This window comes from Gekko japonicus, unplaced genomic scaffold, assembly GCF_001447785.1.
Source record: "Gekko japonicus isolate JY-2015 unplaced genomic scaffold, Gekko_japonicus_V1.1 scaffold1703, whole genome shotgun sequence".
Lineage (NCBI taxonomy): Eukaryota > Metazoa > Chordata > Lepidosauria > Squamata > Gekkonidae > Gekko > Gekko japonicus.
Window position 1 is genome coordinate 71,522 of NW_015169224.1, and position 25,318 is coordinate 96,839.

The window sequence follows — 25,318 nt, forward strand, 5'->3', positions numbered from 1 at the left end:
CAGGTTTTTGCAAAATCAGCCCTGGGCTATCCCACGCTCCATCCACAGGAAAGTCTTCAGTTATGTAGTGGCAACGCGCCCCTCCACCCATCCACACTTTTTAGAAGAAGAAGAAGAAGAGATTGAATTTATACCCCGCCCTTCACTTAGACTCTCAGAGCGGCTTACAAACTCCTTTCCCTTCCCCTCCCCACAACAGACACCCTGTGAGGTGGGTGAGGCTGAGAGAGCTCTGACACAAACTGCTCTTTTTCAAGGACAGCTGTGCCAGAGCTTGTGACTGACCCAAGGTCACATCAACAGGTGCAAGTGGAGGAGTGGGGAATCAAACCAGGTTCTCCCAGATTAGAGTCCACGTACTTAACCACTACACCAAACTGGCTCTGGCAGCTGGCAACAAAAGTGAATACAGAAAAAAGGAACAATCCTCCATATCATTAAACCTCCATAAATACTCAGAGACACTGAATAGAATGCTTACAAATTATTTACATCATCAGCAACAACAAACATAGAAAAGGATCTCCATGCAAATCCTGAAATTCATTAAGCATACAACCATTTGGAACAACACGGTGACATTAAATATTTTATTATGCAGTAATTTTGGTGCTTGTTAAGTTGTTACAGTTCCATCTTGGATAAAGCTTTAGGGAAATGAGGTGCTACAGCACCGGTTCGCCCTGTCAGCTGGAACTAAACTTGCAGAGCTGCTAAATGAACAGAACTTTAAGTCTTCAGGAACAGATGGATTCTACTCACCTGAAGAACTATTGGTGCATTGAGTGGACTTTTGCATTTGCAATCCACATTTGAATCCTTTGTCCCGTGACTCATGGACTTGGATCTTTCCCTGTTTGCACAATTTATTTATATGAATTTCAAGATTTGCATTGAGATTGTTTTGTATGTTTTTTATTGCTGATTATGTAAATAATTTGCAAGCATTACATTTAGTGTCTTATTATTCACATTTCTATCCCGCCCTCCCCGGAGGCTCAGGGCGGCTTACAGGGCATATCGCAAGATAAAACCATAAAACAATACAGAATATTAAGAATATTAAGAATATTAATACAGAATATTAAGAACCCTATTTAAACAGATTTTGATGCTCCTCTCAGCAGAATATCCAATCTCTACAAGTTCTAAAATTTCTAAAAGCAAGATGGCTATCCCTGACCATCCCGTTCTCGCCCATAATGCAGCGGCTAAATGTGCGTGCCCCATCCTGATGTCCATATAGATGGGGGATAGATGGTAACTAGTGCGGTGGTGGTGCACTAGTGGTGGTGGCAGCTCCTATTCGAAAGCCTGGCGGAAGAGCTCCGTCTTGCAGGCCCTGCGGAATTGTGCTAGGTCCCGCAGAGCCCTGATCTCCTCTGGGAGCTCATTCCACCAGATAGGAGCCGCCACCGAGAACGCCCTATTCCTGGTCATGCTGAGTCTAATAGAACGGGGACTGGGACATCCAATAGATGTTGGTTCCCCGACCGTAGTGCCCTTGGGGGAACATGTGGGGCAAGGCGGTCCCTTAGGATTTTGGCCAGTTTGGTGTAGTGGTTAAGTGCGCGGACTCTAATCTGGGAGAACCGGGTTTGATTCCCCACTCCTCCACTTGCACCTGCTGATGTGACCTTGGGTCAGTCACAAGCTCTGGCACAGCTGTCCTTGAAAAAGAGCAGTTTCTGTCAAGAGCTCTCTCAGCCCCACCCACCTCACAGGGTGTCTGTTGTGGGGAGGGGAAGGGAAAGGAGTTTGTAAGCCGCTCTGAGACACCTTTGGGTAGTGAAGGGCAGGGTATAAATCCAATCTCTTCTTCTTCTTCTTAATTATACGGAGGCTTTTCCCTTTTTTTGTATTCTACCATGGAAGCTGGCTGGGTGACCTTGGGCCTATCACAAACTGTCAGCCTGGCCTACCTCACAGGGCTGTTGTGAGAACACGGGGGACAGAAGAACAATGTTCTAAGTGGTTCCGACTTAGGAGAAAAGTGGGTTATAAATAAATGAATGCAACCGTGAATGCATATAAGATAGGTTTGTCTGGCCCAAGTTTACCCAGACAGCTTTGTGTTGAGAAGAACTAAATTCTGCAACCCATATAATGTTTGAATAGGAAGCAATATTCATATAATCTATCTCAGTTTGCATAACACATTCTGCTTCTGCTTGTTATGGAGGGAGAGGAAATACAAACCTGGGACACGGTGGGTAACACTAAACCAGGGGTGTCGAACTCATTTGTTAAGAGGGTCAGATCTGACATAAATGAGACCTCGTTGCGCTGGGCCGTGTGTGTCATAAAATGTAAAGCCAGGTAGCAGAGATATAAACTTTATAAAGGACATAAACACAAAGATTTTTTTTAACTTAACATAAAAACATGCTTAAAACATTAGCTCTGTGAGCTGCAAACCTACTTTTGATTTATCGACATTCACTGCAGAAATCTCATGCTCAGAGTTTTGAGACGAGGACCCAGGGGAAAACATGAAATGGCTGAGTGATCAAGAGAGTCTAGCAAAGTAAGCCATGATGCAGCCGCAGCTGCAGAACTGGAAGCAGAAGATGACCAGTTCCACTGTGGGCCTGAGGGAAGCCCTTCGGGGCCTGATCCGGCCTCTGGGCCACATGTTTGACACCCCTGCACTAACCGATGCAACACCATGTAGAAATGTGTTGTATTCTAAGCAGTGTATAAAGACTTTTTGCTTTACCACTGGAAATAACTGTTCTATTGTCCTCTTCACAAAGAAGACGACAAAAAAGATATTTTTTTGAATATCATACAATTGTTAAGAATTGTGATACCCTGTTGAAGTTATTCTACGTTAAGAGAGAATCTATCATGTTAGTAGAAAGATACTGACATTATTGATGTATGTATCTTTCAATAGGCACAGTCGAGATTGCAATATTACTTGTAAAGCACAGTGTCATCATGGGCATGGATGAGGATGAGCTGACAGAGCCTGCAGAAACCACAGCTGGCCCCTCCAAAGCAGCAGAGGAGGGTAGCTGGCAAGTGCCTGCAACAGCAGTCTTCACACCTGGCCCAGATAAGGAGGAAGCACTGCGAGCTGAAAGTCCTCCTGACTCACCCCCACATGACTCATTTAAGGGAGTGACTGCGGCAAAACTTAGCAACCAGGTGAAGAGAGGCCAGGCTACAGGGGAGACGCTCAGCTAGCCCAGAGTTCTAACAGGAGCCTGGCCGATCGTGCAGCTGGCTAATTCGTAGCAGCATTTAACTCCACTCTCTGGGCAGTACTCTTTGTGGAAGCAATGAGTCAGCTTTGTGCCGCTCGCATCCACTTTGGCTCAGCCCTTGCACCTAGACCTTCGGACCCCCTGGCTTTGGACTTGGCTCTGTGTTCCTGGCTCCTGACCCCGGCTTGGTTTTTTTTGACTTTCCACTGTCTTCTTGGCTCCTGACCTTGGCCTGTTCTGGACTCCATTTGACTGGTATCCCAGCCCGTGACACACAGCATATGGTTATATGTGAGTGTTACCTGTTAGAATGATTTTAGTATAGCACACAACATGTTGTTTTTACATGTTATGGAGGGAGGCCAAGAACCACTGAAGTCCACCTCCATAACGACAGCAAATCTCATCCAGCCACCTCTTTGGGTTGGAGACACCCAAGGTATATTGCCTTTTTACATTCAAGTATAGCACTGCATATCACTAGGGTTGCCATTCCCCCAGTGGGGTCAGGGGATTCCCAATTTCGGGGGGCCCAATCTGCCACCGACCAGCTGGCCAGCAGGGGAAGCCCCAACAGCAGTGTCCCACGGGGATGCTGCTGATGTGATGACGTCACCGGCACTGTTTCCTCTAAGCTGAGTGAGTGTGAGCTAGCTCACAGTTTTTTAGCCTCTGGCTCACACATTTTTGCCTTAGCTCAGGAAGGATGTCTCCAGAGCTAACTAATTTATTCAGCAGCCAAATCGCTTGCTCACAACTTTAATGCCAGCAGCTCACAAAGCAGAACTTTTGCTCACGAGACTCCACGGCTTAGAGGGAGTATTGGTCACCGGTAGTGATGTCATCATGCTGGGGGTGTCACACAGTGACGCTCTAGCATTCGGGGGGGGGGGGTGCTCTATGGTTACGATAGAGTTTTCACCCTGAACGCTAGAGCGTCGCTGCAGAGGCCTCCTGAAAAGGAGCCAGGAGCTCCCTGCTGCAGCAAAGGTGAGACCTGGCAACTCTACATATCACGGGTAAGCTCTGATCTGGATGTCTCAGGCTAACCCAATCTTGGCAGATCTCAGATGCTAAGCAGGGCCAGCCCTGGTTAGCAGTTGGACGGGAGACCCCCAAGGAAGTCCAGGGTCGCTACGCAGAGAGGCAAGCAATGGCAAACTACCTCTCTTCTTCTCTCGTCTTGAAAACCCTATGGCAGGGGTGTCAAACATGTGGTCCGGGGGCCAGATCAGGCCCCCGGAGGGTGTCTATCAGGCCCGCAGTGGAACTGGCTGTCTTCTGCTTCTTCTTCCAGTTCTGCTGCTGCTGCGTCATCGTAGGTTTGCAGCTTACAGATACACACCTGAACAGCATATTCAAGATGGCAACAGCACAGGGATTTTGATGCAATAACTCAGAGCAAGAGGTGTCCGTTATCAGACACTGTTAAATAAACAAAATATTGCAAGGGTTCTAATGCTTTAAGCATGTTTTTGTTTTAAGTAAAAAAACCACCTTTGTGTTTGTGTCCTTTATAAAGTTTATACCTCCGCTACCTGGGATTATGTTTTATGACACACATGGCCCGGCCCAAGAAGGTCTCATTTCTGTCAGATCTCGCCCTCATAACAAATGAGTTCGACACCCCTGCCCTATGGGGTCGCCATTAAGTCAGCTGCATCTTGATGGCACTTTGCAAATGTGTTATCACTGCAAGGAGCTGCGGTGGCTCAAGTGGTTAAGACGCTGAACTGCAGGCTGTGGAAGGTCAGTAGTTCAGCAGTTCAGCAGTTCGAGACCCGAGTGTGCCGCATGACGGAGTGAGCTCCCGTCTCTAGCTCCAGCCTAGCAGTTCGAAAGCAAGAAATTGCAAGTAGATAAATAGGTACCACTTCGGTGGGAAGGGAACAGCGTTCCGTGCGCCTCGGTGTTTAGTCATGCCGGCCACAAGACTGTGTAGTTTATCATATGTTTTATTGTATTTTACCCTGGCTTTGCCATATGTAAGCCGCCCTGAGCCGTTGGGAGGGCGGGGTATAACTAAATAAATAAATAAATGATCACGGAAACGTCTTCGGACAGTGCTGGCTCTTCGGCTTGGAAACGGAGATGAGCATCGCAACCCTAGAGTCGGAGTCGACTGGCTTTCGAGCAAGGGAAACCTTTACCTTTACCTATCACTGCAATCTTGGGGACTAGAAACTTGCTTTCCCCCTTCATGAAGTCTGATTCCATAGAAAACATCCTGTGCTGACGCTACACTACGGAGGAACCATGGCACACACACACACACACACACACACACACACACACACACACACACACACAGAGCCTTGAAAATAAGAATCGTGTTGAAACCGACCCGTTTGTCAAATTAATTTTTATAAGGAAGTCGAAAAAATCAGCAGCCGTAGAAGGAGGGAGAGAAAAGAAATTAATGACTCCCCTCCGCCCCTAGCAAGCAGGTAATCACCAGGGCCCATGAAGCATGAGATTAGACCTGCCGATTCTTAAACAGGCGTAATCACATCTGTTTTTTTCGGGGGTGGGGGTGGGAAGAGTGACAGAAATCGTAGGGCTCGAATGATGAAACAGACCTGAAATAGATCTGCCTCCGCATTTCCCCAAGAGAACCTGATCTCTGACCTCCTTTGCACACAAGCAGAGATGAGCTCCACAAAAATAGAGATGAAACACGAGATCCACGTTTCTGCTTTATTGAAAGGCGAAAATGAACTTTTGCGATGAGTCGAGACTTTTTCGTTTCTTGTTTCGGAGAGGCCGACTGAAGGTGGCGAGTTCCCAACCTCCAGGTGAGTCTTGGAGTTCTCCTGGAATTATAACTGATGTTCCCTCTAAGCTGTGGAGTCCTGTGAGCAGAAATTCTACTTTGTGAGCGGCTGGCGTTAATGTTGTGAGCAGGTAGTTTGGCTGCTGCATAAAAATTAGTTTGCTCTGGAGCCACCTTTCCTGAGCAAAGACAAAAATGTGTGAGCTGGAGGCTAAAAAATGGTGAGCTGGCTCACACTCACTCAGCTTAGAGGGAACACTGACTACGGAGATCGACTCCCCTGGAGAAAATGGCGGCTTTGGAGGTGGACTGCAGGGCATCACATCTCCGCTGAGGCCCCTCCCCTCCTCAAACCCCGCCCTCTCCAGGCTCCACCCCCCAAATCTCCAGGTATTTCCCAATCCGGAGCTGGCAACCCCCCTGGTGGGACACCCTTCCAAGAGGGGACCCTTATAACCAGGCCAGGACATCCTTGGGCCCAGCTATTGAAGCCAAAAGCAGCTAGAAAATGGGGCGGTGAGGATTGTGAATTAACATCTGGGGGGGCTCCCCCACCATCATTTTTACAATCTCAGGTTCTCCAGGTTCTACAAGGTCCCAAGAGGTGCTGCGTTATTTGGTGGAGCTTTTTATCGCATAAAACAACAACAACAGCAACTAACTGCACATTTCAGCAACCAAATTTAATTTAAAATTATGGTAGATTTTAAACTGCTTTGGAAGCCAATCTTTGGGCTCTAAAACATGAGTTGTCAACTCTACTCCTACCCACATCCACTGAGAAGTCATGTGGAGGTGGGCCTCATCCTTCCCTTTCTGTGTGCATTAAAGCCTGCTTTAGAGACATGGACGATAATGAGGAAGAAACTGGGAATGGGTGGCGGAACGAGCCATGCTGCTTTCAGCTGTAAGTAGGATATCTATCTGTCTATCTGTCCATCCATCCATCCAGGAGTCATTTCCTGCGGGAGCGCACAAGAGCGGAGCTCCGGCACTAAAGAGCCCAGGGGGCGGGCACATGTAACAAGCCCCACCCCCTGCTCCCAGCAGCCCTCAGTCAGAGCAAGAAGCAGCCAGGTAAGTTGCAGAGCCCCCTGCCCCCCCAGTCCAAAACAGCCCAGTGGCACCTTTAAGACCAAGTTTTATTCAGGTACAAGCTCTCCCTCCTCTGCGAGATCTGCATGCCCCCCCACCCGACAATAGCTTGCAATCCAAAACAGTCCAGTGGAGCCTGAGTGGTGGGTGTTGCCCTCTGACACGCTTCTGGTGATGTCAGGGGGTGTGGCATATGAAATGAGTTATGCTAATGAGTTATGCTAATGAGCTCCTGCATCTCTTTTTCTACGAAATGATCTATCTATCTATCTATCTATCTATCTATCTATCTATCTATCTATCTATCTATCTATCTATCTATCTATCTATCATCTATCTTCTCCTACTATTTCCCCAGTTGGAATTCAAACTGGCTTAGAACATTGTTCTCCTCTCTTTAATTCTCCCACAACGACGACCCCATGAGGTAGGCTCGGCTCACAGTCACCTATCAAGCTTCCGTTATAGATGTGGGGGTATGGTTCCCAACCCCCAGGGGGTGGCTAGCATTCTCCTGGGATTCACAACTGATTTCCAGGTGACATCTTGACAAAATGGCTACTTTGGAAGGTAGATTATATGGCATTCTACTGCATGAAAAAGAAGAAGTGACTGGATTTATACCCCGCCCTTCACTACCCGAAGGCGTCTCAGAGCGGTTTACAATCTCCTTTCCCTTCCCCTCCCCACAACAGACACCCTGTGAGGTAGGCGGGGCTGAGAGAGCTCTTTTGAGAACTGCCCTTGAGAGAACAGCTCTGAGAGAACTTGTGACCGACCCCAGGTCACGCCAGCAGCTGCATGTGGAGGCGTGGGGAATCAAACCTGGTTCTCCCGGATCAGAGTCTGTGCTCCTAACCACTACACCACACGGGCTCTCTTAAGTCTCTCCCCTCCCCGAATTCTACCTCCCTCAGGCTCCCCTCCAAATCTACAGGCAGTTCCAAAACTGGAGCTGGCAACCTCCAATGGGGATTCGAACCTGGGTCTCCTGGCATCATAGTCCACAGTTTGGTGTCGTGGTTAAGTGCACGGACTCTAATCTGGGAGAACCGGGTTTGATTCCCCCACTCCTCCATTTGCACCTGGCTGGATGAACTTGGGCAAGCCATAGTTCTGATAAGAGCTGCCCTTGAAAAAGAGCCGTTTCTGTCAAGAGCTCTCTCAGCCCCACCTGCCTCACAGGGTGCCCTGTTGTGGGGAGGGGAAGGGAAGGGAGTTTGTAAGCCGCTCTGAGATACCTTTGGGTAATGAAGGGTGGGGTATAAATCCAGTCTCCTCCTCCTCCTCCTCCTCCTCCTCCTCCTCCTCTTCTTCCTCTATACACTACACCATGCTGCCTCTTTTATGTCTTTAAGAAAGCTTGTGTCAATCCATCTGTGTGTGTGAAAGAGAGAGAGAGAGAGAGAGAGAAAGACGGAGGGGAGAGTCGTAGGCACCCTTCCTGTGATGAGAAAGCAAAGGACAGATGAGACCAGGCAGCGGGAGGTGAAGAAAACATGTTTCTGAGGCTTTGACAAGCAGGGGACATAATTCAGTCTAGCAGAATCCTATTATATAGGACAGGGCGATGTCCAGGAGGCAGAGATTATTTATAGGAACGGGACCTGTTTCCCAAAAAAGGGGGGGAAAGATTAATGCTTTTGGATTTTTCTTCTTCTCAAGATACCATCTAGACTTGGAAGACGACCAGCAACATAAATTACAGTAAAGGCCTGAATGAGTAAGAAAGGCAGGCGGAGAGAGGGGGCATCCGGCCCTTGGGGCAAAACCACGCCCCGATGGCACTGCTGGCTAGGTCAAAATAGATATCACCAGTGATATGCCATGCTATTTATGGTGTAATATGATGAGGGATAAGAAAGAAGAAGAAGAAGAAGAGATTGATTTATACCCTGCCCTTCACTACCCAAAGGAGTCTCAGAGCGGTTTACAATCTCCTTTCCCTTCCTCTCCCCACAACAGACACCCTGTGAGGTAGGTGGGGCTGAGAGAGCTCTGACAGAAACAGCCCTTTTTTCAAGAACAGCTCTGACAGAACTATGGCTTGCCCAAGGTCATCCAGCAGCTGCAAGCGGAGGAGTGGGGAATCAAACCCAGCTATCCCAGATTAGAGTCTGGACACTTAACCACGACACCAAACTGGCTCTCAGTTTGTGAGGGAGAGTGAGGAAGGCTGTTATTGTCCTTGGGGGAAGAGGCATTACAGAGTCTTCCAGAGAGATTCGAAGGAAGAGAGAAGGCAAATCCGAAGCACAACAACTCACGAATCTGCCTGACATGGAATCGGAAGACAAATGAAAGGGAAAAGACACAACCCAAAAGGAATAAGGTAACCCAAGAGGTTGAGAAAAGAGGCATGCTCATAAGAACATCAGAAGAGCCCTGTTGCATTTGGTGAGCATAAAAGCTCTGCGGACTTGTAGAGATTTAAGATGGAATAAATAGAGAACAGGAAGAAGAAGAAGAAGAAGAGGAGGAGGAGGAGGAGGAGGAGAGATTGGATTTATACCCCACCCTTCACTACTCAAAGGAGTCTCAGTGTCGCTTACAATCCCTTCTTCTTCCCCTCCCCACAATAGACACCCTGTGAGGTGGGTGGGGCTGAGAGAGCTCTCTTAAGAACTGTCCTTGAGAGAACAGCTCTGAAAGAACTTGTGACTGACCCAAGGTCACACCAGCAGCTGCATGTGGAGGCGTGGGGAATCAAACCCGGTTCTCCCAGATTAGAGCCCACACTGTTAACCACTACACCAAACTGGCTGTCATAAACCGGCACTTGGCCAATTTGCAATAGGGGAACACGTTCCTTTCGCCAGAAAGTGCAACATGACATTACCAGTCTTGATTGCATAGCAAAGATAGTCTCCCATAGTGGGGTTGAACCCTTATCCACCTTACTGGAGACTGCAGTGCCTACGCTACAAACCTAAACTACTTTTAAATTAAACCGGTGCATTTCTTCTTGTGTTTACAGATGGGATAAAGTACCTCATTGCTTTCGTGGATGTTGTGGTCAATCATCTGAAGCACGAACCACATCACGTTCCTCAGGATGAACGTCGTGATCAGGTTCCAGTGGATGATATTTCGAAGGCATCGGATGCTCCTAGAGAGGCAAGCCCAGATCAATCGTCAGAACGATGGCAGGTCCCCTCCCTTAGCACACGGTGACTAACCACGGGGACATGCACACTCCCGTACTTCCGTGTCACCTAAAGATGAAGATCTCTTAGATACTGTTGTAACAAAACCATAAACATATGTATCGAATAAAAAACATTTCCCCTGTAGTTATTATTAAAACAATTTGCCGCATGCTGCACAAACTATTTTCAAGATATGCTCATTACAGGAGAAGCTGTTAGAAGTGGAGGACTTGGCGCTGTCTCCTGTCTCCGACTTGAGAAGACGGCACCAAAGAGTTTAGACAGACAGAAAAGCCAGGAAACGCAGAGCATCCTTTCCTTCCTGCTATCTGATCTTTTCCTTTGAAGTAGGAAGCTACTCTTAAGAGCAATTTCCTCTGTTCCCGCTCTCTCTCACGCTTCTCTCTTGCACCCACACAAAAGAAGGTGCATGATATCTCCATCTTACACCATAGGTGATTTCCCACAAGCGCTGCTCCGCACTCACTCCTCCCTTTTGCCCCAATGGTACATGCCAATTTCACACAAGCTGCTGCGCGGCCGCATTTTGCCCTGCAGCTTCGTGCGATTTCCCCCGCGTCTACTCAATCCTCAAAAAACAGGATTGAGGAGACGCGGGGGAAATCGCACGAAGCTGCGGGGCAAAATGCGGTCGCGCAGCAGCTTGTGTGAAATTGACACGTACCATCGGGCCAAAGAGAAGAGTGAGCGCGGAGCAGCGCTTGTGGGAAATCACCCCATGTGTCTAGCATCCACCACCATCTAGTTAGTTAGAGTAGGTAATCTATACCGATCTCTTACCTGCCTGTATTTCCTTTAATAAAAGTTTCTTTTTGTTTTTTACAAATTTATTTATGATTTTCCATTACAAAAAAAGATAACAATATTTATCATTTTCATTACAAAACCACAAAAAGAAGGTAAACATAAAAATAAAAGCCAAATAGAAAAGAAACAATATTTTGTATATGAAATACATTTATGGAGTTATGCATTCTTCCCCAACCATTTATAAACTCTAAACCATCTCTTTTGAAAAGCCTTATCCTCTTTAACTGAAAGAATCATGTTCAACTTGTCAATTTCTGCCACATCACAGATTTTTATAATCAATTCCTCTCTAACAGGTAGGTTTTCAGATTTCCAACACTTGGCAACCAATATCCTGGCTGCAGTAAGAATATATGACAAAATACATAGTTCATCATGCCTATATCCATCTGGTATTATGTTAAGTAAATAGATTTCTGGTACTAGGTGCAATTCGATGCCCATAATCTCTGTTATTAAGTGCTTAATACCCTTCCAAAATTTATAGATCTTTTCACACCGCCACCACATATGGAAAAAGGTACCCACGTTATTTTTACACCTCCAACAGTTTCCTGACACCTCTTTATAGCATTTAGCCATTTTATCCGGTGACCAGTGCCACCTATAGTTTCTTATTAGTTTTAGAACTGGTTGCTGACTCCGTGTACCTTTTGTCTGTGTTTTTTTTTTAAACAAAATCTGTTTATTTATTAGATAAATATCCAGAAGGTACAAGGCAGAAGAGAAATTACAAAGATAACAGTAAAATTGAAAATTAGGTTCCTCCATGCCAGCAGCAAAATCTATGACTAAGAAAACAATGCATATTTACAATAACAAACTTTCTATATAGAACATTAGCTTGTACAATAACAATATTAACCATATAACATAATCTGATATTTAACTTTGGAAATTGTCTCCCAATCAAACTTGTCAATAATAACTTTTTCTAAAATAGGAGCCCATTTTTCTAATGGGTTATATATTTCACATTCGGTTTGAAAAGGCGTATTATATATTGAAAATTTTTCGAGTAGGAAAAAATCCCATAGCTTATGTGTCCATTGCTCCATTGTAGGCATATTTTGGCATTTCCATTTTTTAGCTAACAATATTTTAGCTGCTGTGATCATAACGTTAATCAGTTGTTGAGTATTGTTTGAGGGTTTGTCTGATGGCCATAAATTTAATAAAATCAAATTTGGGTCCATAGGTATTTCTTGGCCTGTTAGTAATTTAATTCTATCAATAATTTGTTGCCAGAATTGTCGGACTTTAGGACATGTCCACCAATTATGTATGTAATTTGCTTTATTTCCGCATAGTTTCCAGCATGTGGGAGACAAGTTAGAATGCATATAAGCCAATTTCACAGGGGTTAAATGCCATCTGTGTAAAACTTTAATTGATGTATCTTGTATAGGTAAAGATTTAGAAATCATGTGTTGCGTCCTCCATATCTCGTTCCATTGGTCTTCGGATAGCTCTTGCTGTAAATCTTTGTGCCAAGCAGTTTGGTAAGTATGTTTCTTAGAGGTCAGTGCATCCAACAGTTGTTGGTAAATTTTTGCTATTAATCCTTTCTTCTTGTATGGTTTTAATAATAAAGATTCAAATTGTGTTGTTGGTTCTATTATAGTTTGTTGAAATTTTGTGGTGTTTATTAGATTTTGGACTTGTAAATATTCAAACCATCTGATTTTGACTTTATGTTTCCTTTCCAAAACAAGTTTCGGGAGTATTTTACCATATTGGATGACATCAACTATCCTTGTGATATTCTTTTCTTTCCAAGTGGGGTAAGTATTTGTCTCTTTTGCAGGTAAAAACCAGTTTTGCCCGGTGAAAGTACTTACTTTAGAATATATAGAAGAAAGTTTTGTTTTATATTGAAACCATAGTTTGACATTGGTTTTTAAAAAAGGATTAGAAATTTTATTGAGGGCTTCTTTACTACTATGACACCACATTAATTCTCTAATGAAAGTGTTAGTATAGTTATGGTGTTCTATTTTACTCCATTGTGGAGTTGCTGTTGCGTGGTACAATTTTATAACATTTGCAATGTTAGTCGCAGCATAGTACAAATGTAAGTCCGGCAAAGCTAAACCACCTTTTTTCTTAGATGCCCTTAAAGTAACATGTTTGATACGAGGGGCTTTAAATTTCCATAGGAAGTGGTTAATATCCGTTTGCCATTTATTTAATTGTTGTTTATTTATATAAATTGGTATTGTTCTAAATAGGTATAAGTATTTAGATAGGATATAAGTTCTTATTACAATAATGCGGTCACTCCAAGAAAAGAATAGTTTGTTCCATTGTAGAATTTGGTGCTTAATTCGTTTGTGAAGTTCTAAATAGTTAACTTTAAAAAGGTCGCTCATGTGTAGAGGGATATTTATTCCTAAATAAGGCAGAGTTGTGGTTGTCCATTGAAATTTATAAGAATTATGTATTTGGGTAGTTAAATTTTGCGTTAAATTTATAGGATATATTATTGTTTTAGTATGATTGATTCTTAGTCCAGATATTTTCCCAAATTTTGTTAATTCTTGGGTAATTGCTGTTAACGATATAAGAGGATTAGTAATATAAATAAGAATATCATCTGCAAATAAACTTGTTTTTAACTCCATATTATTTATAGTTATACCTGATATTTGGGGGTTAGTATTAAGGGCAATAGCCAGTGGTTCAATTGCTATTATAAAAAGCAAGGGCGAAAGCGGGCACCCTTGTCGTGTTCCGCGGTACAATGCTATAGATGAAGAAGTGGTTCCGTTAATTAATAATGTAGCTTTTGGTGAACGATAAATGGCCTGAATATATTTACAAAATGAAGGACCAAATTTCATATGATTTAACAAAGTTTCAAGGTAGCTAGTTTCCATAGAATCGAAAGCTTTCTCCATATCGATCGAAAGCATAAGAGATTGTTGCAGAAAGTTTAATTTAGCTGAGTGGATGACGTTTAATGTTTTTCGGATATTTTCGGAAATATCTCTAGAGGGGACGAAACCAGATTGGTCATGGTGTATATATTGTGCTATGATGGATTTTAATCGGTTTGCTAATATGGTAGTAAAAATTTTATAGTCAGAGTTTAATAATGCGATAGGGCGAAAAGCTTTTGGGTCGGTGGTATCCTTTCCTTTTTTGGGAATTAAAATTACGTTAGCTGAGTTCCATGTTTCAGGCATTGTCCCAGTCCTTAAAATGGCATTGCATAGTTTTTGAAAAGGTCTAAGGTAGATTGACTTAAAAGCTTTATAATATTCGGTACTAAACCCATCAGGGCCGGGAGATTTATTATTTTTAAGTTGATTAATTGCTAATTCAATTTCTTGTTGTGAGATTTCAGAATCTAGCAAATCTGTGTGTTCTTTAGTCAATTGGGGTATTTGTAGATTAGTGGTAAGAAAGGTTTGTATATCATGTTTAGATGGCATAGTAGAGGTGTATAGTTTCGAATAAAAATTTTGCATAATTCGAACAATCTCTGGGGTTGAGTGATGGAGCTTACCTTCTGCATCCCTAAGACTAGTTATATGTCTTTCATTTTGTTTTTTTTTAATTTTCCAAGATAAATATCTCATTTGATTCGAGCTATTTTTAAAATTAGTTTGGCGCCTATGAAAATTTGTTTGTTGTATCCAAGAAGTATCCACCAGTTCTAATTGTTTTCTTACATTGTTCAGTCTTTGAAATATTCTTTTACTACATGATTTCTTATGTAGGGTCTCAAGTTTTTGAATGGTATTTAGCAATTCTTCACGATGTTTGTTCTTCTCTTTTTTACAGTGTGCCATCAAAGATATACAAGTACCTCTAAGGACGGCTTTGGATGTATCCCATTTCACTAGCTCTGAAATCTCTTCGTCTTCGACTTGGTTAAAAAAATTTTTGATTTCCTTTTGTAAATGTTCAAAGAGTTTTGGTTCAAATAATAAAATGTTATTGAATTTCCAAAAATATTGTTGTTGTGTCTTATTTTGGAGTGTAATTATACAGTCAACTGCCGCATGGTCTGACCAAAGTTGTGATTCTATATTCGAAGAGATTGACTGATTTAAAAACTCCTCAGAAACAAAAATATAGTCTAATCTAGTATAAGTTTGGAACTGATTGGAAAAATAGGTATAATCTCTGCTATTTTGATGCTGGATTCTCCATATATCATAAAAGCGGTGGGAGAACATTAAAGAGTTAAATTTTTTTGCTAAAGCTTTAAGTTTGTTCTGATTTTTAAGGTTTTTACTCGTTCTAGATGTGGTTCTGTCTAAATTAGGGTCCATCAGCATATTAAAATCTCCTCCTAAGATCACTGGACCCTTTCTAAAAGCCTGTAGTAAATCAAGTGTTTGAGATAAAAACTCATATTGTTGAAAGTTAGGAGCATATAATGTTGCAAATGTTATTGGTTTGTCCTGGAGATGGCCCTTAATAAAAACATATCTGCCCATCATATCCACCTTAGTATCAGTTATGGTAAAATTTGTGTCTTTTGCAATAAGAATTGCAGTCCCCCTCGCTTTTGAGGAACCATAAGATAGTGTTTGAGAAGAATACCATGCAGAAGGTAATGCTATTTGGCCTTTTTTTATGTAAGTCTCCTGGAGGAAGACCACATTTGCTTTTGCTTTCTTTAGGTCTTTAGAGATTCGCTTCGCCTTAATTTTATTATTTATTCCTCGACAATTTAGAGATATTATTTTCAACTCAGTCATTTTTATAAAATGAGAAAAAGATGTCTTGCTCTGCTTGTATTATACAATAAGTAACGCAGGAAGCCCTATTTGTAACCTTAATAATATTTCCATCTGAAATAAAAACACCAGTCATCAATTTAACACAAAAGAGTATAACTAAGAGCAACCATAAAGGCATCAGCAAATATAAACTTAAAATGTTTAACAGCAACCCTTTGCATTTTAAATAACCTATAAGATTTATTAAGAACTCAAATAAAGATATATATGTACAACACAATGAGCACACTGTTGTGGAACCATTGAAACTGGAACTAGTAAAACAGACTTTAACTTTGAAACTTTCCCCCCTCCCCCTTCCCTTCCCTGTTAAAGTTGCACCTTCAGTAAACATTATAACTATTGCTAACTGAAAAATCAAAAAAAAGAAAAAGTCGGTTCTCAGCAGTGTGAGAGAGTCTCACACGGAGCCCTGTTGGCTCTTCCCCTAGAACCGCTGTCGCATAATACCAAAATATAACAAAATATAGCCACTCCATCCTGGAGGTTCTTCTGAATGCCTCAGTACCCCCCCTCCCTTTCCCTTTGCCTGTTTCTTTAAAATTAACATGCTAGAAACCCACATCTCCGATCAGCATACTATGCAACAAGGTATAAACAAGTGAAATAATCGCTTAAAAAGAAAGTATTACTCAAAGCTCAATGCGTCTGCGGGGTGGAATTCGGCTCCATTTACTTGGAGTCCCTCGTTCCTCCCGTTTTCTTTTCTTTTGTTGCGCCGGGTCAACTTCCATTTCTTGTGTTGCTTGCAGACCTAGCTCTTGTAGCAGGGCAATTCCGGATTCAAAGTCATCAGCTTGGAGTGTAGAGCCTTTATATCGGACTTGCAGATATCCAGTAGTGGCCCATTTATATTTAATTTGAGCCTCTTGCAGCTTCTTAGTAACGGCTTTTAGGTTCCTCCGTATTTGCAGCGCCTCAGGAGGAATGTCCGGGAATGCTTGAATGTCGGCGTTGTTATATTTAAAATGTCCCTTTGCTTTAGCTTCCTGTAAAATCTTGTTTTTAATGGATAAATCCATGAATTCAGCCACAATATCTCGTGGTCCTTTTCTTTTTTCTGCATTTTTCGGACCCAGTCTGTAGGCTCTAAGTAATAGCGGAGCCATATCATCTTCAAAGGAAATCACCGTGGTGAGCCACGTGGAAAGGAAAGTCATCATGTCGTCAGACCCTTCAGCTGACTCAGGGAAGCCTCTAAATTTCAAGAAACGCTCTTTTGAACGATGCTCGAGCATAAGTATTCGTTCTTTTGCCCAAGTTTCATTTTCCTGAAGGCTTTGTATATCATTCTGATTGGCAATCGCTGCTTCTAATGCAGTTTCTGCCGTAGTCGCCATGTTTTGAGTTGCAATAGAAAGAGCTTCAAGTTTGTCAGCAAGGGGTTTTATTATCTCGTTGATGTTTTCTTTTATATTTACTAAGAACTCTTGTTTAAATGCCCCCAGGGTATCTTTTAAGTCCTCTTTTGTTAAGGTTTCTCCAGTCCCGGAGACAGTTTTCTCTCCGTCCGCCATTTTGTTTGGCGTTAGAGTTTTAGCCTCGGAGATAACTTTCGTTTTATAAGGGCCAAAAAAAGCGTTCGACTTTACCGTTTTAAGTTCTTTTCGTTGTGTCTTCTTGTCGCTGCTTTTGCCCATATTCTGGAGGCTGAAAATTGCGATGGGGTTTCCGATGGTTAGGGAAAATCGGGAGAGTGGCACGGAGAGTACTCAGAGTGCGTCCGCCATACTCGACCGACGCTCCGCCCCGTACCTTTTGTCTGTTGCCGCAACCAGTCCCAGCTCTGCTGCATTCAAGCCTTGAGCACTCTGCTACTCTTCTCGTGGTTCCCTGGTAGTACCAAGCCCAGAGAATCCAACAGAAGCAAAGGAACTCGTGGGCACTCCATGAAATTGCTGAGCAGTCGGGTTAGAATGGATAAAAGGAATTCCTTCTTCACCCAAAGAGTGATGAACACATGGAATTCACTGCCACAGGAGGTGGCGGTGGCTACAAGCATGGACGGCTTCAAGAGGGAACTGGATAAGCATATGGAGCAGAGGTACATCAGTGGAGGGTGGGGTATAAATCCAATCTCTTCTTCATCTTCTTCTTTTTTACATTGCATCTCATCAGAATTGGAATATGGTGAGTGGGACCTGCTTTCGATTCCAGAACCTAATTCAAAGGTCAGTGAGATTGGAAGATGGTCGCTCTCAGTGCGGTCATTAATACAAAATCTGGTAATACAGTCTCTCAGTTCAAGGGAAGAAATTGCATAATCTACCATACTACATCCTTGAGAAGAGACAAATGTAAAGGATCCATTAGGGTGTAAATGAGGAGAACCATTCAGAATACCCAAATTTAATTCAGTGCATATATCTGCTAGCAGATGGCCTGCCATATTAACAGTAGAGTCTTTAGAGATCCTAGGTAGTAAAAAAGGTAGTGGAGTAGAATCTAAATCTTCCCAATTCAATAAAACACTTAATTGCTCATTACTAGAACCAAGTCTTGGGAGCTGTGGTGGCTCCAGTGGTTAAGACGCTGAACTGCAGGCCGGAAGGTCGGTAGTTCAGCAGTTCGAGACCCGAGTCCTGCATGACAGAGTGAGCTCCCATCTCTGGTTCCAGCTCCTGCCAACCTAGCAGTTCAAAAGCAAGAAATTGGAAGTAGATAAGCAGGTACTTCTTCGGTGGGAAGGTAATAGCGTTCCGTGCGCCTTGGTGTTTACTCATGCCGGCCACATGACCACGGAAACATCTTCGGACAGCGCTGGCTCTTTGGCTTGGAAATGGAGATGAGCACCGCAACCTTAGAGTCGGATTCAACTGGCTTTTGAGCAAGGGAACCTTTACCTTTACTTAGAACTAAGTCTTGCATTAAAATCTCCTAAAAAGAGTAGCATCACCTTGGGATGTTTCCAGGGGATATTCCTGGAGCAGCCATCCAAAACTGCACAGGGCATCTGCTAAAACCTTAAAAAACCCAGAGCCAAATAGGAAAGGTTGCAAAACCCCCACAGTAAGGATGTGCAATTTTAAACTTAAAAAACCAAACCAAACCCAATGCATGCTTGCATTCCTGTGCATTGGTTAAACACCCTGCAGGAAGAGTCTTGATGTGACTGTAAGTATAATCTAATCAATTATTTTGATCAATGCACATGTGCATACCAGAAACCTAAAGGGGAAGAAGATGGCTGTAAAGACAAGGAACTAAAGTCTGCAGCAAATGGTGTGTGAAAATTTGTGTCCTGTACACAATTCAGAAATAAAAAGATGTACCCGGGGAAAGTGCCAAATGCATCGGTTCCATTTGGGAAACGAAACCAGGTGACTTGGCATTTCAAAACAGAGAGAGAGAAACTTGGATGAAGACAATTTGGGTAGCATCCCCAAGATTTACACAAGACTTGCAATCGTTCGGTTTCTAAACTGTATGGACTCTTCGGAAGAAAAGGCATGGGCCTCAGTCCACCAGAACTAGCAAATGGGCTGTTACTTTTTAAATATTTGCAATATGCATCATCAAGTCACTTCCGACTTAGGCCGACTCAATAAATTTTTGTTGTTGTTGTTCAGTCGCACAGTCGAGTCTGACTCTTCGCGACCGCATGGACCAGATCACGCCAGGCCTTCCGGTCTTCTGCCGTCCTCTGAAGTTTGCTCAGTTTCATGTTCGTTGCATCTATGACACTCTCTAACCATCTCATCCTTTGCCGTCCCCGTCTTCTTTGACCTTCAATCTTTCCCAGCATCAGGGTCTTCTCCAGTGAGTGCTACCTTCCCATTTGGTGGCCAAAGTATTTGAGCTTCAGTTTCATTATCTGGCCTTCCAGGGAACAGTCAGGGTTGATTTCTTTTAGGATTGACTGATTTGATCTTCTTGCAGTCCATGGGACTCTTCAAGAGTCTTCTCCAGCACCATAGTTCAAAAGAATCGGCCTTCCTTATAGTCCAACTCTCGCAGCCATACATGACTACTGGGAATACCATTGCTTTGACCATGCGGACTTTTGTTGGCAGGGTGATGTCTCTACTTTTTATCATGCTGTTTAAGTTCACCATCGCTTTCCTCCCAAGGAGCAGGCGTCTTTTAATTTCATGGCTGAAATTAATGACCTCCAAAACGTCCTCTCATTAACAGGTCTTGCAAATTGAGAGCTGTGGCTTCCTTGATTGAGTCAATCCATCTGGGATGCCTCCCAAGCACCAAGAAGACAGAGCATCACTGTCCCAGCCAGAGTTTTCCATCTGGACCTCATGGCTAAGAGCCACAGATGGAGGACCTCTACTCCAGATGTTTATCCAGTCCGCTCTTGAGGCTGATAAGAACATAAGAGAAGCCATGTTGGCTCATCCAGTCCAGCACTCCATGTCACACACTGGCCAAAATCCAGGTGCCATCAGGAGGTCCACCAGCGGGGCCAGAATTTCAGAAGCTTTCCCACTTTTGCCCCCCAAGCACCAAGAAGACAGAGCATCACTGCCCCAGAAGAAAGAACTGCAAGTCCTCCTGACTCACCCCAACGTGTGACTTGTTTAAAGGAGCAGCAGCGGCAAAACGTAGGAAGCAGGCGAAGAGAGGCCAGGCTACAGGGGAGACACTCAGCCAGCCCAGAATTCTAACAGGAGCCTGGCCGATCGTGCAGCTGGCTAATTGGTAGCAGCATTTAACTCCACCCTCTGGGCAGTACTCTTCGTGGAAGCAACAAGTCAGCTTTGTGCTGCTAGCATCCACTCTGGCTCGGCTCTTGCACCTAGACCTTCGGACCCTCCGGCTTTGGACTTGGCTCTGTGTTCCTGGCTCCTGACCCCGGCTTGGCTTTTTGGACTTTGCACTGTCTTCTTGGCTCCTGACCTTGGCCTTTTCTGGATTCCCTTTGACTGGCACCACAGCCCGTGACATCATGGAAGGGAGGCCCCGCATAGTCACAAGCTTAGCGCGACTCCCAGCAAAGCTTTTCCACACACAAAAACCACTCACACACTCCCCCTCCCCCAGCTGGAATGACACAGGCCAATGAGCATATAGAACCAAAAACAGATTGACAGTTAAGAAACCCATGGCAAAAGAGGCCTGAGTTTAACAAAGCAGCTAGAAAATGGGGGTGAGGGTGGGGAATTAACATTTGGGGGGGGGGCTCCCCCACCATCATTTTTACAATCCGAGGTTCTCCACGTTCCACAAGGTCCCGAGAGAGGCTGTGTTATTTGGTGGAGCTTTTTTTATTGCATAAAACAACAACAAGAACAGGAAACTGCACATTTCAGCACCCAACTTTAATTAAAAATTGTGATAGATTTTAACTGTAAGCTGCTTTGGAAGCCGATCTTTAAGCTGTAAAATGGGATATGAGCACGTGATATAGATACATTAATGAACGAAGAGACAATAAAATTCCTTTCCTCGCTGGCCCTCCACAGTTTGTAGCGACAGCCCCAGTTTCAAACTTGGTTAAAAAAAAAAAATGGCTGCATTTCCTTATCCTGCCCCCTGATTTCCTGCTCTCTGTGGAAAACAGAGAGAAGAATAAGGAAATACTGCTGGTTTGTTGTGACCTAGCAACGTTGGAAAGACTTCATTTCTCAACGAGGGAAATCAGCCTTTTGTGAAATAGCTCCAGCATTTCCCACAGTGTGCCAATGCTCGCTTGGTGTCTAAAATAAGCAGATAACCCATGTGATGCTGAAGTTTGGTAATAAAATCCTGACATTGTAATCCATCGGCAGTCAAGCAGCGTACAGGACACTGAAGAAAACAGGCCAGCTTAAACTTCAGAAGAAGAAGAAGAAGATGATGATGATGAAGAAGATGAAGAAGAAGATGATGAAGATGAAGACGAAGAAGATGATGATGAAGAAGATGAAGAAGAAGATGAAGAAGAAGATGATGAAGAAGATGATGAAGAAGATGATGAAGAAGATGATGAAGAAGATGATGAAGAAGATGATGAAGATGATGATGAAGAAGATGATGATGATACTGGATTTATACACTGCCCTTCACTACCCAAAGGATTCTCAGAGCAGCTTAGCAACTCCTTCCCTTCCCCTCCCCACAACAGACACCCTGTGAGGTAGGTGGGGCTGAGAGAGATCTTTCCAGAACTGTCCTTGAGAGAAAAGCTCTGACAGCACTATGGCTTGCCCAAAGTCATCCACCAGGTGCAAGTGGAGGAGTGGGGAATCAAACCCGGTTCTCCCAGATTAGAGTCCGTGCACTTAACCACTACACCAAACTGGCTCTCCACTTAGCTCTATAAAGAACATTATGAGAACCCAATCCTACGTGTGCTTATACTGAAAGAAGTCCTGCTTTATTCGGTCGATCGCACTTCGAGGATTTAGTGGCGAGGCAGGCCTCGTGAATTTCCACAGCCAACTTCTGAATTAGCTCCTGGATGAGAAAACACCGGAAGATTCTGAGGGAAGGGGGTCTCCGCGTCATCCATCAAGAATGGCCGTCGAGAAGGTTCTGAGATATAGGAGTCCATTTGTAATGCTCTCATCGGTGGAAATGGGAGTTTGTTTGCTTCTTCATCACCCGCCTGCCCTGTGTTAGTTGAGTCTATGTTGCGCCTGAAAGATTTAGTAAGGCTTAAAGTAAAGGCTGAAAGATTTAGTGGGGCTTAAAGGCCCATAAGAGGAGAACTAAGTCTCTGTCCTCCTGAATTAATACCCTGAGGCGACTGACCATGTCGTTTGTCAAGAACTGCTTTCTCCCGGGCTTTTAAATCTGCAGAGTTGCAGACAGATTTGGGCAGACAACAACAACACTCCAGCATGGTGGGCTGACAAGGACAGGACTATTTGGATCTGTTAGTACTCTCCTCAGGAGGTTAGTTTGCCAGGTCTGAGCCGCTGACAGCCTTCTGACTTAACCTCCCCACTGCTGTTCCGTAAGATGGTGTGGGGGGAAATCACTATTACATTAATGGCATGATGTCATTTCCCAGGCGAACCCAAAAAGGACATCATGACACTCTAGGATTCAGTGGAAACTCTACAGTAAAACCACAGAGTGTGTGCCAGATCCCACAGCAATGTGATGTCACTTCCGGGTTCAACCCCCAAATGACATCATGCCATTGATGTGGTAGTACCCATCCCCCACCCCCCCGTTTCCCACCAGACGCAGCCACTGGCTAGCAACCCTGTCAGGAGGTAAAACACTAGGGTTGCCAACTCCAGGTTGGGACTTTTGTGGAGACTTTGGGGGTGGAGCCCGAGGAGAGTGAGGTTTGAGGAGGATAGGGGCCTCAGTGGGGTCTAATGGCCTACAGTCCACCTTCCAAACCGACCCTTTTCTCCAGGGTAAGTGATCTCTGTAGTCGGGAAGTTAGTTGTAATTCTGGAAGACCTCCAGGCCCTGCCTGGAGGTTGGCAACACCATACAATACCCTTGTTATGTGTCTGCTTATGCCTTAATGTCACAGCTCTGTTCAGATATTACAGTGGACGTAGTTACATCCTGTAACAGTTTGGTGTAGTGGTTAAGAGCGCAGGGTCTAATCTGGGAGAACCGGGTTTGATTCCCCACTTCTCCACATGCAGCTGCTGGTGTGGCCTTGGGTCAGTTGCAAGTTCTCTCAGAGCTGTTCTCTCAAGGGCAGTTCTCTCAAAGCTCTCTCAGCCCCGCCTACCTCACAGGGTGTCTGTTGTAAGGAGGGGAAGGGAAAGAAGTTTGTAAGCCACTCTGAGACTCCTTCGGGTAGTGAAGGGCGGGGTATAAATCCAATCTCTTCTTTTCTCTATATACGTGCATGCCTCTGTATGTAAGGTGAAGTCAACAGCGGCTGCGGTCACACAGAGCATTAGCTACGCTACAGAGATGGAAGATAGGTGGATTTTCCGGGCGCGATCAAACCGCAACATCTGGGAAGCGTAGAGCTCCCATGGCGAACCCGAGGCTTCCCGCCGAAGATGTGCCGTAAAAAACTAGTACCTCCGAGGTACTAGTTTCCAGAAACCGCGGGGCAAGGGCGGGCGTCTGATTACGTTTCTGGTGGTAGCTCGTGGCATCCGGCGCCCACCCATGTCCCGTCGCGAAAAGGTTCCCCCCCCAAGTCTCCACGGGATGCGCACAAGCACCCAACAGCACATGTGCACACTTCGGTTAAAAACCCCACAACCCCCGCCCCGCCGCTTCTTTGCCGCACCACAGGATTTACGTATGATCGGCACCTCCCTCGAACCACGGGACATCGGTGGGACGTTTGATCCGGCGGCTGCACGGTAGTTCGCCCCGGGGCAAACAGCCATGCCCCCCCCCCCCGGATATCCGGCCCGTGTGACCGGGGCCAGCATTCACTTTGTAAAAAGTTATCCCCAAACGGTTTTTCCATTACTATAGATAACTGTCACTTGCATGTGAATTTAAGATGGCCCCTTTTTGTTCTTGACCGCACAGGTGGAGAAAAAAGCAGCCTTCCTTGAACACACGCATATGAAGCTGCCTTCTATGGAATCAGACCCTCGGTCCACCAAGGTCCGGATTGTCTACTCAGACTGGCCGCAGCTCTCCAGGGTCTCAGGCAGAGGTCTTTCCCATCACCTAGTCCAGTGGTGGCGAACCTATGGCACGGGTGCCAGAGGTGGCACTCAGAGCCCTCTCTGTGGGCACGCGTGCCATCGCCCCAGCCAGGCCCAGACCATCATTAAAGTGTCGAATTCTCTGCCAAATAATTTTAAGTAAATGAAAGCATTTGGGATTGCTTTCATTACTTTGTTTGGATCATCTTAAATTAATGTATGAGTTGTTTTTTCTAAAGTTAAACCTCAGTATTCAGGTTAAATTGCAGTGTTGGCACTTTGCGATAAATAAGTGGGTTTTGGGTTGCAGTTTGGGCACTCGGTCTCTAAAAGGTTCGCCATCACTGATCTAGTCCTTTCCCTCGGCCTCAGATATGTACCAAACACTATGGCACAATACTTCTCTAACGTGGTGGTCCCACTGCAACGCAGAGCCTTTCCCCCTCATCTTGGGTTTCAGGTAGATACAGAGGTATCCCGAAATGTGACAGAATTTGTAATTGCTCATCTGGAGAACCTGATACTGTAGATCATATTCTATTACGCTGCCCCCTTCACTCACATCTTCGGTTACCTTGGATGAAGCCCTTACTATCTAGGATTAACTCTGACAACACAGTTGGGTGCCTCCTAGTTGACGAGTCACCAGAAGTTACTGCACAGATTGCTGAATTCTTGTCCAAGATTTTGGCAGCAAGGAACCATTTTTTAATACCGACGTGTTTTAAGATTTGCAGGTGTAATGATACCTGATGAAGTTTTTTATTTCATTGTCTTATATGCCAGTAAAGGTGTTGTATTGTATTCAGGGGTCATTTCGTAGAAAAAGAGATTCAGGAGCTCATTAGCATAACTTATTAGCATAAGTTATTTGCATATGCCACACCCCCTGACATCACCGGACGTGTGTCAGAAGGCCACACCCACCGCTCAGGCTTTACTGGACTGTTTCGGATTGCTAGCTATTGGGGGGGGGGGT

The 25,318-nt window shown here is 44.4% G+C and overlaps 1 protein-coding gene and 1 long non-coding RNA gene across 2 annotated transcripts in view; one reads left to right on the forward strand and one right to left on the reverse strand.

The window, feature by feature from the left end:
• LOC107114819 (corticotropin-releasing factor receptor 2) overlaps positions 1 to 25,318 on the reverse strand; it is a 138,529-nt gene that overhangs the window by 58,629 nt on the left and 54,582 nt on the right. The window contains exon 4 of the mRNA XM_015416413.1: positions 10,072 to 10,189. Coding sequence (XP_015271899.1) covers positions 10,072 to 10,189 — 118 coding nt within the window. The remainder of the gene's footprint in view (positions 1 to 10,071; positions 10,190 to 25,318) is intronic.
• Positions 12,473 to 14,914, forward strand: LOC107114820. The gene is made up of 3 exons (XR_001482658.1): positions 12,473 to 12,562; positions 12,776 to 12,844; positions 14,850 to 14,914. It is a non-coding gene; the product is annotated as an uncharacterized LOC107114820 (long non-coding RNA).